Below are 14365 nucleotides of genomic sequence, written 5' to 3'. Positions count from 1 at the left end.
ATAAAGGAAAGCATGGCCAATCCCACCATGTTTACTTCTTGGCTTCGCTCCATCAACCCCTCCCTTTCATGCCACCTGCAGGCTCTAGATGAAGGATGGGTGGGTGCCCAACTCAGGTCAGCTTACTTCCCACAAGGCAAGGGCTCTCCTCATGGGAATAGCGGGAACCACTGATTTCAAATGGATAAGGAAAACACCAAAATGAGGATAAACCTCAAATAAAACATTTTCAATGTTTTGGATAATTAATTACCTAATCCTCAGCTAGGTCACTGTTACATATTAAGATACTTTTGTAATGGTAAAGTGTTTCACAACCCAGCCTGAATTCTTTTATAGTAGCAACAGATAATATATATGTTAATAGGCATGAAAGACAATTTGGGGATAGCTTTGATAAAACTGAAAACAAACCACAATTTCCTTCATATATAAAATCACACATTCAAGGGATAAGTATGAAGTAACAAGAGCCTGGTGTAGGGGTATACTTGTGCCAACAAACCTGAAACCGAGACAAGAGGAAATGCACTGCTCTCTGCTTCAGGATCAACGTCACGGCTAGGACTCGGTCCTAGAGATGTCTATGAACAGAGCCTCTCAGAAGCCTCCACGGGAGAAGAGCAAACATGGCGGGGAGCATCCAGGCATTGCCAAAGAGCACCCTGACCACGGGCAAGCAACAGTCTCTGAGTTTCTGTTTCTCACCGGAAAATGAGTGCTAGGTGTGACGACTTACAATATGCCTGCCAGTGCCAGCAATTTACAAAACTGGAATATTATGCAGGGTTTCACACATGAAGAGAATTCCTATCATGGAATAGTAAAGCCTTAGAAAGCTCACTGAGCATCATTTTGTCTATGTCCACAATTTTCAGATAAATAATATTAACAAGAAAGTCTTAAATAAAGGAATAACATTTTTATGAAAATAATGAACAAAACAGAACAGGGGACCTGAAGAGTCACTGGGAGAAGACCCTGAAAACTTACAGCTTCAAACATCAGAAGCTGTGAAAAAAATGCTGTAGATTTATGCTGTAGGTGAAACCCCCAAAACTCTAGTGACTAACTGCACACAGCTCTTGTTAATAAAGTGTTGGACATATACACATTATGAATAAAAAAAATACACAAAGTAACTTTTCATTTATTTATTCTGTCCTCTCAAATGTATTTAAAAAATAGCATTTTAGACACTGAATCAAATACGCACAAAATAAAGTAGTGCCTGCTTGCTTCACAAAGGGTTTTCCCTTGATTCCTTCAACTGCTTTGCATAAAATTCAAAGCTTTCCTGTTAAGGAGACAAAAAGGGAGGGAAGTTACAGTTACCAGCAAGAACTCCTGGGACAAAACTCGAAAGTCATATAAAACAAAACAAAGCCCTCAAATGTTACAAAGTGCTGTAAACTGAGAGCAAAGACCGCCAGGCCCGTGGCAACTGCTCTCCCCTCAAGCCTCAGCACTCCTTTCTGTTCATGAAGTTGTAAGGGCCTGCTTAGCCAGAGCGAGCCATTTTGTTGTTTATGCAGTAAACTTAGATTGACCCCGCCCCCCTCAGAGGAACTTAGAAACAAGTCGGGGAAACCAGAAAAATACGACTGACCAGCCCCTGATAACGGAGCCCAGATACAAGGACGTGTCCGGCCAGGTGGAAACGTCCAATCAGTGAAAGCGCACGTATTACCTCCCTACCCGCCAAGGATGAGCCAAGCCAGGTGGAGACATCCAATCAGGAAAGCACCTCCCTAACCACCCAAGACTGTGGGCCCTGCCTTTTGGGCGCCAATTCTGACCAGAGTGATAGGCTAGTTCAAATTAACTACTATAGGGTAAATTGTAATTCAATTGGCCACCTGTGTGTGGCCAGGCTCAACCACATGGCCTTTACTCTATAAAAGTTAGTCTGTGAGGCTGGGAGGGGTCGCCTCTTTGCAAGAGACGGACGGCCCTGGCCGGTCAGCTTGATTCTCGATGCTTGGCGTGAAATAAAGCCCTGCTTAACTTTCGCTTTGTATCAGTCTCGTCCTTTTGTCCATGGACCCTTTCAAAGTCACTAGTTGAAGGGCTGCAAGTCCAGAGTGAAAACTTTACCAAGAGCCTCTGGTGTGTGTGCGCATGTGCAGGCAGGCCTTTACGCCTGGCTATGGGAGGCTCAAATAAACGTGTACCGACTGGCAGCTTAATGACACAATAAAAACGAATTTTGCATGAATGATTTCTCTTATTAAAATAGAACAGAACAAAACAAAATTTCCTGGGCAACTGATTAAAAATGGGCAGAGGATTTGAAGAGACATTTTTCCCTGGAAGACATCCAGATGGCAAAGAGATACATGAAAAGATGCTCAACACCACTCCTTACCACAGAAATGCAAATTAAAAACACAGCGAGGTAGGTAGCACCTCATATCTATCAGAATGGCTAGGATACAAAAGATAAGAAATAACAAGTGCTGGCAAGGATGTGGAGAAAAGGGAACCCTCCTGTACTGCTGGTGGGAATGTGAAGTGCAGCCACTGTGGAAACAGTATGGAGATTCCTCAAAAAACTAAAAAATGGAAAGAGCACATGATCCAGCAAGTCCATTAATGGATATCCACCAAAAGAAACCAAAAACACCAAACTGAAATTAAAACACTTATTTAACAACACCCCCCGCATGTTTACTGCAGTATTATTTACAGTAGCCAAGACATAGAAACAATTTAAGTGTGCATCAATGGATGAATAAAGAAAACGTGCTATGATACCCACAGAATATTATTCAGCCATAAAAAAACCTAAAATCTTGCCACCTACAACAACATGGATCGTCCTTGAGGACTTTAAGCAAAATGTAATAAATCATACACAAAAAGACAAATATCATGTATCTCACTTATGTAGGAATCTAAACAAAACAAAAATCAAAAATCAAATAAACAAAAAGCCCCAAGCTCACAGGTGGTAGAGAATAGACTGGGGGTTGCCTCAGGTGGGGGGCAAAAAGGATGGAGGGAGTCGAAAGGTATGAATTTCCAGTTATAGAATGATTAAGTCATTGGGATAGAATATGCAGCATGATGGCTCTAGTCAGTAACACTGTACTGCATATGGGAAAGTAGCTGGGAGAACATCTTGAATGTTCTCATCACAAGAAAAAAAATCCGTAACGTGTGGTGATGGATGTTAATGGATTTACTGTGGTGATCCTTTTGCCATATACACAAATACGGAATCATCACATTGCACACCTGAAACTATTAGAAGGTTATGTCAATTCTACCTCAATTAAAAAAAATAAAACAATCCAGGGAGCCTGGGTGGCTCAGTGGGGGTTAAAAAAATAAAACAATCCTTCCTCGATGAAAAAATAAAAACCAACTTGCATAAAATGAACAAGTAGTTCATGGGGAGACAATGAGCTTGGCTATTGAAATACAGGCCATTTTAAATCCTATTTCAAGTTGAAATGATGAGAGAACTGTCCCAAGGACATTTGATAAATCCATACCTATAGCTGAAGGTCTGAGACTGACCTTGTATTTCAAACCTCAGCCCCACGGGGCTATGTTCTCCCACAGCCAAACCTGCTGGCCAAATGCTCAGTTCCTGAAGCCCTCCTCTGAGGCTTCTTCACAGAGATCTAATCCTTATGTAATTAAGTATTCAACTTTTTTTTTTTAACACATTAATAGGAAGCATACATGAATCTGTAGAGTTATCTACCCCCCCTTAATTAAGAAATACTCACAGGGGGTTCGGTAAAGGGGACAGGCTCTCCAGCATTCTTCAGCAAAAATGCGTAACGCTTTAGAAACAGATTGTTCAATTTTACATTCCTTGCCATCAGATGTTCATATAGCGCTTTAGCAGATACAACATCCTTGTCTGAGACTGGAAAAAAGATATTAATCACAGATAAATCACTATAAATACCTTCCTCTTTTCCCAACAACAGTTAGCCATTCAGGGACTCCTGAATCCCTTTATTCCAAGACAAATGAATACTTAACTACTTTAAGCAAAAAGCCACATCCAGAGTCTACCAGCTCCCTCACTCCTCCCCACATCTCTCATTCAGCATTATTCAGGATAAAAGAGAAGGAAGATGACAAATGAGGCTATTAAAAGACCCGTACCGTAATAGTTAAAGTGACCACAAACCAAAGTCCTCAATCATGGAGTAAACACACACCATTCAACCCTCTTCTGCTTAAAACCACACTTGAAATCAAGCTGATTCAAGGACTGTTGTGGTGACGGTCTTATAAAATACGTGGAAATCTAGACCTCCATCGAGATACAGATCATCAACTAAACAATACCAAAAAGACTGGCAGTACATTCTGCTGTAAAATAAGCAAATATGAGGAACATATTTGGCTACCGTAACAAAAAATATTCTAAATACATTATCTGCATAAGAAAACTATACACATCGACCTAACATTAACAAGTTATACTAATATTTATTTCACTTCAATGACTGATGAAATAAAATAGCCCAGGGGCTAAATTCAGCTGGCTCTCTGGTCATGGCTGCCGGTATGGGGATTTCACTTCCAGGTTTACCATTGAGATTACAAGGGCTCTACTAGCAATTACTGCTGGTAGTTCAACTCTTTAATTTCGCATTAAATTGTCAACACCAACAATCCCCTACCCTACAACAGTGCTGCAGGACCAATCCCAACTCTAGCAGTGCCAGGGCGAGCCCCCAATATGGATGCAATAGAAGTCAATCCAAGGATCAATCCAACAAGCCAAGATCTCCCAAAAGGGAGCAAGCATGGATGCCTCATCAGTTCTCACTGGACTTCAACAGATGTCTGCTGTTTGGGTAAAGTCAATTTCCTGTCTATAGGAAAACTGGTACCTGTAGGGGCCAAAAGCTTTCCTGCACCTTCATGGTCTCCTTGCTCCTCCCCATCCCAATTCCCAAGGGGGATTATACAATTTAGTTAGCAGTTTTATACTGTTTTGACACTATTTTATGGTTATTTACTCATTATTTAACATCTCCCAAACCCCCTAATAGAACTTTGAGAAGTTTTACAATTATTGCCTCTATTTTGAAATGTATCACTGTCCCCTCATAAGGATGGAAAAGGGAGAACCAAGTTACTAATTCCGATTGTAGTTTGCTGTCCTGACAACAATAAAATCAATAAAGCAATACTTTGTTTATCCCTTGCCTCACATGAGCAAATCAGTGAGTGGCAGATGGACAGATGATCATAAGTAGGAAGCGAAATGCTCCCATTTATCTTGATTACCGAGAAAACTTTAGCCTGGCTTCCTTTTATGTGTGATGAGCTGGCAGTCGGGGTACAAACTGCTTAAAGACTGAAATTTCAAGTGTGATTTAAAGTAAAATCTTGGGGGGCGCCTGGGTGGCTCAGTGGGTTAAGCCGCTGCCTTCGGCTCAGGTCATGATCTCAGGGTCCTGGGATCGAGTCCCACATCGGGCTCTCTGCTCAGCGGGGAGCCTGCTTCCTCCTCTCTCTCTCTCTGCCTGCCTCTCTGCCTGCTTGTGATTTCTCTCTGTCAAATAAATAAATAAAATCTTTAAAAAAAAAAAAAGTAAAATCTTGGGGCCTGCCTTTTTTTTTTTTTTTTAAAGATTTTATTTATTTACTTGACAAACAGAGATCACAAGTAGGCAGAGAGGCAGGCAGACAGAGGGGAGGGGAAGCAGGCTCCCCACTGAGCACAGAGCCCAATGTAGGACTCGATCCCAGGACCCTGAGATCATGACCTGAGCTGAAAGCAGAGGCTTAACCCACTGAACCACCCAGGCGCCCCTTGGGGCCCACTTTTTAATTAAGGGGTCTGTTATTTCAAAAGTGTAGGCAGGTTGGAAGGGTACTGAAGGAGCAAGAAGGCAAGTCACGTGACAGTCTTAAATATGTACCTATTTCATGTTATGTTTCAGGTGGCCTTGGGGAGACTGGATTCCTTCCCCAGTATATACACCCAAGGGGACCTCCAAGTCTTTCCGGGAGCCTGGGGTCCTATTCAACATAACTGGGCCTTGCTGAAGATGCTCATGATACTTCTTTATGTTAAAGTTATATGCATAATTATATATTTTTCTTAAATATAGTTTTAAAACATTTTCTAAAGCTAAATCGATTATTCGTATCATAGTTCTCTGATATTTAGGATTACTGTCTTTGAGTGGAAGACTTAGTTGACTATACTACAAATATCTAAATCACTTAAATAAAAAGTCAGATTAAACTTATTACCATAGCTTTTCATGACTGAAGTATATGCTTCTTCCTTTTCAATTAATTCAGGAATCAATTCTAACAAAGATTTCAGAGTTGATGCCTAGGAAATTAAATATAGGAAATGTTAGCATAACTTGAAAGAAGAATGAAATAAAACACTGATATGTGGATACTATATCAGGAAATCTTCACAACTACAACACAACCATCTACTGAATTTAATAAACTTTTTTTCCTTCTGTATATCTTAATATTTACTATTCATTTAATAATTTACAGCTAAAACAAGCATTTTTCCAAAGTTAATGAAATTCCATTCACACTTCCATAAATATTTTTCCAAAATATCTTTTGTCAATTGGCAACCTTACCAAGGAAGTTACAAGAGTCCAAAGAGTAGAAAGAGATATTATTAACTGTATCTTCAGGTGGCAAGATTTTTAAATAAAATGTGAAGAACTGGGTCAAACATTCTGAAGTTTTCCCTGCTTTGTATATACAGAAGATTTCCAGATCTCACTGGAATATTTACTCCATGACTTTCAGAGGTCATTTGGACACAACAATGGGTTTACTTCCAGTCGTGAATACAGACCTGCTAACCTAGTGATAACCAAACACACGATACTGCCAGATGAATCAAGGATGGATTTCATAAACCTTTATGCCATGTTCCCATCTCACGAAGGAAACATCTGGCTTACTTATTCTGTCAAACAGCTAGACACTGTAACTGCAATTTTTAAAAAATTCTAATTCACTTTTTACACATTTATTCAGTCAATCTATGTAAGTGGACCCGCATCTTTCCAGGACTTCCTACAATTCAGTCTCCCGGGAGGAATGTTCTCAGTAGATAGATTACTGTACGCTCCCTTTCCATCTCCCGAGCAAGTCAGTAGGCCTATGCCTAAATGCAGAGTGACAAGTGCTTTTTAGAATTCTTAATATTTTTTTATCTCAAATTTAAAAAAACAGTCTCTTTGAAAAGCTGCTTGCAGTAAATAAATATGAGTCAGAGAGAAAAAGTTCAATTAGGTAAATAAAACACACACACACAAAACAGTGTGCTAGTGTGAGGGAAATTAAGGAGAACTAGACCTCTCAGATTGGAAACCGAAATGTTTCAGTCTCTCTAGTGCTTTTAGGTACGGCACTGAACCAAAGCTCTTAGGTGAAACTCAGTACACTGAACAAGACTGGCTTCTAGCATCCCTGATCTGCCAGTAAGTCAAGCACAGTACCTTTCCTGGTCTCTGAGAGCTCCTCATACAGAACACCAAGAAGATTGAAGTTTGTTCAGCAATTGCGCCACATCTCTAAAAATTGAAACATCATTCAGTCAATGAATGTTTTTGATAAACAAATTAGACCAAGGTGAGTATTTCCAGTTAACAAAGTTCACAATAATACAGTAATATATCATGACCAATGGGAAGGACTAATCGTCAACCGGTTTTTGTATGGTAAGAAAACAGAAAACAAACGTGAGCTACTCTGAGCTTTTGTGAATTATGTCGCCCTTGGCGCTGCGAGTATAAAGTTTGTTTAAAAAGAAAAGGGAAAAATTAAACTAATGCTTCAACAACCACAGAATAAGGTTTAGGCCTGCAAAGAAAGAGGAAAAAAAGAAGCACTATTCCTCTCCAATTATTCTGCCAAGCATTCACAAGTGAGCTAGGGATCATAAGGTTAATTATACATTTAATAAGGTGTCAGGGAGATAACTGCTCGTTTCTTTATAAAAATTAAAATGTACAAAGCAAGTTCTCTTTAAAGTATAATTACCTACACTTATGCATACAAAAGGACTGATTTCAATCTCTCTATTTTATAAAAGGCTTTCATTGCAACAGACAGCCAGCGCTTGAGAAAGAGACAAAAGTTAAACTCAAAAAAAAAAGTTTATATGACAGACCAGATAAATCAAGTGTCTATCCAATCTTAGATGCTATAGTGAAATCAAATATGGCAAGACAATATTTTAGTTTACACTCATCACAGATGTCATTCTTTTAAGTTTCTCAAAGCACATAGTGCTTTCAAAGCTTTAAAACATTGTCAATACTAAAACGAATAGTATAAAAAGAACTTTTGGGGACACACAGAACATTTACATTATAAACTGATGTTTTCGACATCTTTGAATAAAGTATTCTTTGCTGCAGCAAGAATAATCTTTTACTGTTTGACAAGCAGGTAAAGGATGGGTAAAGGGTTTATCAGCGGAAGCCTCCATCTACTGAAGGGATGACAACGAAAAGACCGCGGCTGCCGCATCAGCACACAGCTGTCACTGGGAGCCCCTGACAGGCCACTGTGTGAGTGCGGCTCCGAGGGCCCAGGCAGAAGCCCCACCGCCTCCCGGCCGAGGCTGCTATCAGCGTGCACTCTAGCCAGCGTCCCCGACGATGATGGCTCAGGACAAGCTGGCAGATGAACCGTCAAGTGCCGCCTTCTAAAGAACCATGAAAATAGTGTGTTAAAATGGAACGAGGACGATCACGTGTATAATGAGAGATGCACAGCCCCTAGTAGGCACACTTCGAAATGTACACACCAAGATAAGGCCTCAGAGTTTATTTCTTTCAGATGCAACCTCTAACATTAAAGGCAGCAAGGTAAGACAATGGAAAAGATTCCTAGAATCCCTCTATAACATAAAATGCCTTTTCTGTTAAAAAAAAAGGGGGGGTGGTGAAGGAAGGAAGATGAGGGAAGAAAAAAAAAGGCAGGGGGGAATCAAATCAAACCAGACAAGAACATTCCCAATTAGCTGGAGTTTATCTCTGTCCAGGAACAAAAAGTGAAAAAGCCTTAGACACAAGCACCGATTTCCACCTTTTACAAAACCATTCACATAGAGAAACTTCTCAAGAACTCCTTTTAAAAATGGTTTGGTTCTGTCCAACTAGATGGACTTTAAGGATCGAAACCAGAGCTCCAGCACAGGGGTGCAGTTTCACCCCACTTAACTACCACTGAATGTGCTTTGCAGCTCATAAAAATGGAACTGAATCTAATACTATTTACTATCAGAAATTGGTCCCAGGCCTCATTCTGACACAGGGAGTCTACACAAACACAGCCGTTGGCGGGATCACGGTGACTGTTTGACTGCCACCTGCTGGGAAGGGCTCCCCAGCGGTGCCTGTTTGTGTACACTGCCAGTGGCAGCTCCGATCACCCACCGTTCTGTCGGCACTTGGCACAGCTTTATATTTAGTGCTGTTAAAATGGCATGAATGCAGTTGTCTCCTTCCCTGAAGATTGCTAATTTAACTGAGAGTGCGGGCCACAGAGACCTGCATTTGTCATTTAATGTGTCTGTGACACACAACTGAATAGAAAGCAAATTCAACTCTTAATAAACCTTGAATAAGGCACTGAGAATGTTTGAGTATTCAAGTGAGAAGCTGTACTTGAAAAGCAAACATTTCCTACTTTTTGTTTGCAAACTGTGTTGCCATGGTGATGCTCGGTCTTTAGAGCATTAGAGAAATTAAAGTAGGAAACCAAAAAAAAAAAAAAAATAAAGTAGGAAACCAAAGGAATGGTTTTGCATTACCTATCTGCACAGAAACATTTGTCTTTAAATCTGCCAGCAAAACACGTCTTCCCTCACTCCCCTTTAAACCACAGAGTGTTTCTAGCCTGGACTGGCATCTTTACTTATAATCCAGTCCTTGTCACGAGGCTGTGATCCACACTGCACATAAAAGTACTGGAAATACCATGCATTCTACCCCACAACTAGGTCTAGTGATTTCTCAATTTACTTCTCACAAGCCCCAAGCCCCACTCCAGGTGTCATTACCTGTAGGAGAGCTCTGGCATCATCCACTTTGCCTGATTCCAGAAGCTGAAGGAAAAGATCAGTGACGGGTTTGTAAACTGCAAACTGATTGGCCAGTCTCTCTGCCATGATGCTTACTGAAAAAGTAACAGGTAAGAGAAAGCTTTTAACTCATCCACAAACGACATCAGGTCCAGCCTCACCAGAGAGAAAATGTGCTTCTGTGTTCTTTTTTTTTTTTTTTTTTTTTTTTAAAGATTTTATTTATTTATTTGACACAGAGAGATCACAAGCAAGCAGAGAGGCAGGCAGAGAGAGAGAGGAGGAAGCAGGCTCCCCACGGAGCAGAGAGCCCGATGCGGGACTCGATCCCAGGACCCTGAGATCATGACCTGAGCCGAAGGCAGCGGCTTAACCCACTGAGCCACCCAGGCGCCCCTGCTTCTGTGTTCTTTAGCAAGAACAGCTCACTTACTCTTTTCAACTGCTGGTTCCAACTGCTCCTCTATTACTTTTCTGAATAAGTATGCCAAGCCAAAGTACTGGGGTTCCACAGTTCGATTCTCTGAAGTAAGCATATTCTCAATGTTTTCTATTGCAACATCTATGTTATTGCTGCAAGACAGAGTAACATACATTGTTAAAAAAAAAAAAAAAGTCTCTGCTTTTGTATTAATATTGCGGGTAGTTTTAGCATGAGAACTTACTTTGAGATTCACATATACAAATACTTTAGGATGAAATGGAAATATAAATACCACTAACCAGATAAAAACCACTATGAAATTGGAATCAATCACATGGAGGTGGCAAAGACAATCACTAGGCAGTTCATGCTACAATAATTGAAATAGCTACTTTTGGTAAAACACTGCTCTGAAGACAAGACTAAACACTTAACATATAGAAGAATCAATGACAATAACTTAAGAAAACAGCTTAAATATCTAATTTGATTTTGCAGCTCTCTGGGTATAAAATGAAAACTTATTTAAGAGCTATAACTTTGGCTTTATGACCTACAACTGCTCCCTACTACATGAGGTGAAGATCACGTATAACACTTCAGGATTCCTAAAGATGCTAATGATGTCTTCAAAGGTCTACTTGCAGGTCTTTCAACCACAGTCACATGAATTTGTTTTTGTTGGTTATCACACAACATTTGAAAAATAATCCATTTACACTTAAATTCTCGGAAAAAGGTATCTTTACAGTTTACATTAAAAAAATCAATGACATTGGGGCGCCTGGGTGGCTCAGTGGGTTAAGCCGCTGCCTTCGGCTCAGGTCATGATCCCAGGGTCCTGGGATCGAGCCCCGCATCGGGCTCTCTGCTCAGCCGGGAGCCTGCTTCCTTCTCTCTCTCTCTGCCTGCCTCTCTGCCTGCTTGTGATTTCTCTCTGTCAAATAAATAAATAAAATCTTTAAAAAAAAAAAAAAAAAAAAATCAATGACATTAATCTCACAAAACAAACTGAGGGTTGCTGGGGGGAGGGGCGTTGGGAGATGGGTATGGGGTTATGGACATTGGGGAGGGTATGTGCTTTGGTGAGTGCTGTGAAGTGTGTAAACCTGGCGATTCACAGACCTGTACCCCTGGGGATAAAAATATGTTTATAAAAAATAAAAAATTAAAAAAAAAAAATCAATGACATAGCTTTACATAACAAGTTATGATAAAAATGATCTGCATGATTAGGTTTCTGGTTAAGGTACTCCTTGATATATACTTTACAGTTATGATACGCCACTCTGAAGCCAAATAATCAATTTTGTTGGAATTCTTACCTAACACATAAGAATTCTCTAATAAAAAATGAATACCCTGTTATAATACATTTTTCTTATGGGTTTTAGTGAGATAATTATTTAATAGTGAATAAAAACACATTCTCCATATCATATAAAACTGTTTAATATGGTAACATTCTAAAATTCATCCAGCTCTTCTTACTCGGATAACTTCCCTGATCTTCTGGCTTAATAGATCTACATTTTCTTATTAAGGGAAAAATTTAAAGTTCTATCTGGAGGGAAACAGTTTTAAAAGGGAAAAAAATAAAACTTCTCAGCCCAGAGAAATGGGAACAAACAAAACCCCCCACAAAAACAAACTAATAAATTTTAATGATCAAACCCATTAGCTGCATGTGAGGTTAACTACTAAAGAACACCTAAAAGCATGAAGAGTGTCAATTTCATAATCATCCCATGAATCTTTAACTTGGGCAATGTACTCTACTAGCCAGGCTAATAAAAATCAAGTATTTATTTATTTCTATACAGTGGAAAGTCTATGCAAGGAATCTACAGATGGTAGTAAGAGAATCGCCTCTAAACACCTTTTTATGGATATGTGTTGACAGGCGGGGAACGGTAGGACGGTGGGGAAAACAGACATGCACATTTTTAACAAGCTTGTGTGTGCCTCTGCTTCCACAATGTTCTGGTATAGCATCACCCTCAAGTGTTGCTGACAATGAAATTAATTCATTTTCCACATTTGTGTCAGTATTCAACAACAGGGGCCTGACACGTATGAGTGAGAAAAGTTATCAACCATGGAAAAAGTTTCATGGATTTAAAATTTTGATAAATGTCATTTCAAGGTCTAATTTAAAGCTAAAACACATTTCACAACATATAATTATTCCCTAATAGTTAGAGAACAACCAGCAACTGGCATCAATTATTTCCTCTGCAATTGATATGGTTTCTAACAGCCTAAGAAAGGTTTTAAAAGGTGGTATTTGAGATAATGTTCCTTCCAGTATCCGACAAAGGAAAAGTTGAAAATACTCACTTCTTTATTTGTGCCAAAGCAATATTATTGATGAAAACCATATTTGAAAGTCCAATTGAATGTTCGAGTCCATCTACCATCTTCTGAATCGCCTGAATGCTTTCTACATCACCCTTCAAGGCACATGCCTGAATAAGGCGGGTCACTGCCAGCCTAGAAGGTATCTGCTCCAGATCCAAGGCTGCTTTTAGTGTTGTTAGAGCCTCTACAAAGAAGAGCAGGCGACAGAGTTTTTCTTTTATGAACTATACTGCCTAATGCATTTTGAAAACTAGCTCTTAAATATGAACACCAAATGGCTACACAAAAAGCTATGAATAATTTATTCTAGATTACAGAAAATATTAATACTTTATGATAAAACTAAAAAAAAATAATGATTTATTTGAGTATAAAATATCAGAGACCAGAGAATTTCTTCTTTAAGTAAATCAGAGAGAAAATAAAATGCTACTGACAGAATGTGGGTTCCCTTCAGGGATAACATTCAGTGTTATTCAGCGATTTCAAGGAAATTGGCAAATTGAGAAAAATATAAACCAGAATCTTAAAAATCAGAGTCTCTCAAAATATTGTAACTTCTACCACATTCATACTTTCCCAGATTTTATAACATTCAATAATTATGTGATTATCAAAATCTTCTAATATCCAAGAGATTCTTCCTTGAAAACAATGTCTCTTTCTAGTCTAAACAGGATGGATTAGGCGGCAGCAGCCACATGGGGCCATTCAACTACCACACTATCAAATTCATTTTACATGACTGAACACTTAGTAGGTATTTGTGTGCACTTTTTTCAAAGAAAACAATGATCATCAGATTCCCAAGGGTACAGCCACAGTTTTTTTTTTTTTTAAATAAGTACCTGATTATGGATAAATATGGAATATTCTTTCACTATAGGGACTCATGTGCCAGTATAACGAAATCATTAAAGATAAAGTGGCAGACTGGAGGGAAAATTTAATACTCAGAATAACAATCACCACTACCGCTACCAAAAAAAAACTTCATGGCTTTTTCAAAATTAAAGCAATGTAACCCAGAAAACACTAAGATTCTGAAGGCAGCTCCCAAATGAGAACAACCTATCTTCTACCCAAGAAATGGGGAAAGGGTAATAATTAAGCAGTCTATTAAAAGTGCTACATTAAAAAACAATGCGTTCAGTGTTTATTACTGAGTCAACAATTTTTAAATACTCCATATCTACAATCTAAATCAGTAATTCTCAAATGGGAAAAGAGAAAAAAGAAGGTAGTTTAGAGGTACATTCACCAAAATTTTATAAATACAGGTGTATCTAAGAAACAAAAATGTTACTTATATTATTTTAGTAATATCATCTATTTTTTAAAAACCTTGATAAAATCTTCTTAACTGGTAGTCATAACCAAATAATCAACTTAAAAACATTCCTTTAGCCAAGAGTACTATCTGAAGGATGTTCTCACCACCGGAATTAAAAGAGTTACAAAAACAAGATAATGACAGTGATGATAGTAACCAGCATCCACTGGACCTCTTCTACCTT

General features: G+C 39.0%; 1 protein-coding gene across 1 annotated transcript in view; it reads right to left on the bottom strand.

Moving 5' to 3' along the window:
- Window positions 1–1139: 1139 nt before the first annotated feature.
- Window positions 1140–14365, bottom strand: part of LRPPRC (leucine rich pentatricopeptide repeat containing) — a 110749-nt gene continuing 97523 nt past the window's right edge. Inside the window, exons 32-38 of the mRNA XM_045077743.1 lie at window positions 12828–13032; window positions 10497–10636; window positions 10043–10158; window positions 7470–7544; window positions 6241–6325; window positions 3741–3883; window positions 1140–1297 (exon numbers count right to left, since the gene is read on the bottom strand). Of these exons, the coding sequence (XP_044933678.1) occupies window positions 1241–1297; window positions 3741–3883; window positions 6241–6325; window positions 7470–7544; window positions 10043–10158; window positions 10497–10636; window positions 12828–13032 (821 nt within the window). The 3' untranslated portion in view covers window positions 1140–1240. The remainder of the gene's footprint in view (window positions 1298–3740; window positions 3884–6240; window positions 6326–7469; window positions 7545–10042; window positions 10159–10496; window positions 10637–12827; window positions 13033–14365) is intronic.

Source organism: Mustela putorius, unplaced genomic scaffold (genome assembly GCF_011764305.1).
Source record: "Mustela putorius furo isolate JIRA1106 unplaced genomic scaffold, ASM1176430v1.1 tig00000224_pilon_pilon_pilon, whole genome shotgun sequence".
Lineage (NCBI taxonomy): Eukaryota > Metazoa > Chordata > Mammalia > Carnivora > Mustelidae > Mustela > Mustela putorius.
This window is presented reverse-complemented; position numbering and strand designations above follow the sequence as displayed.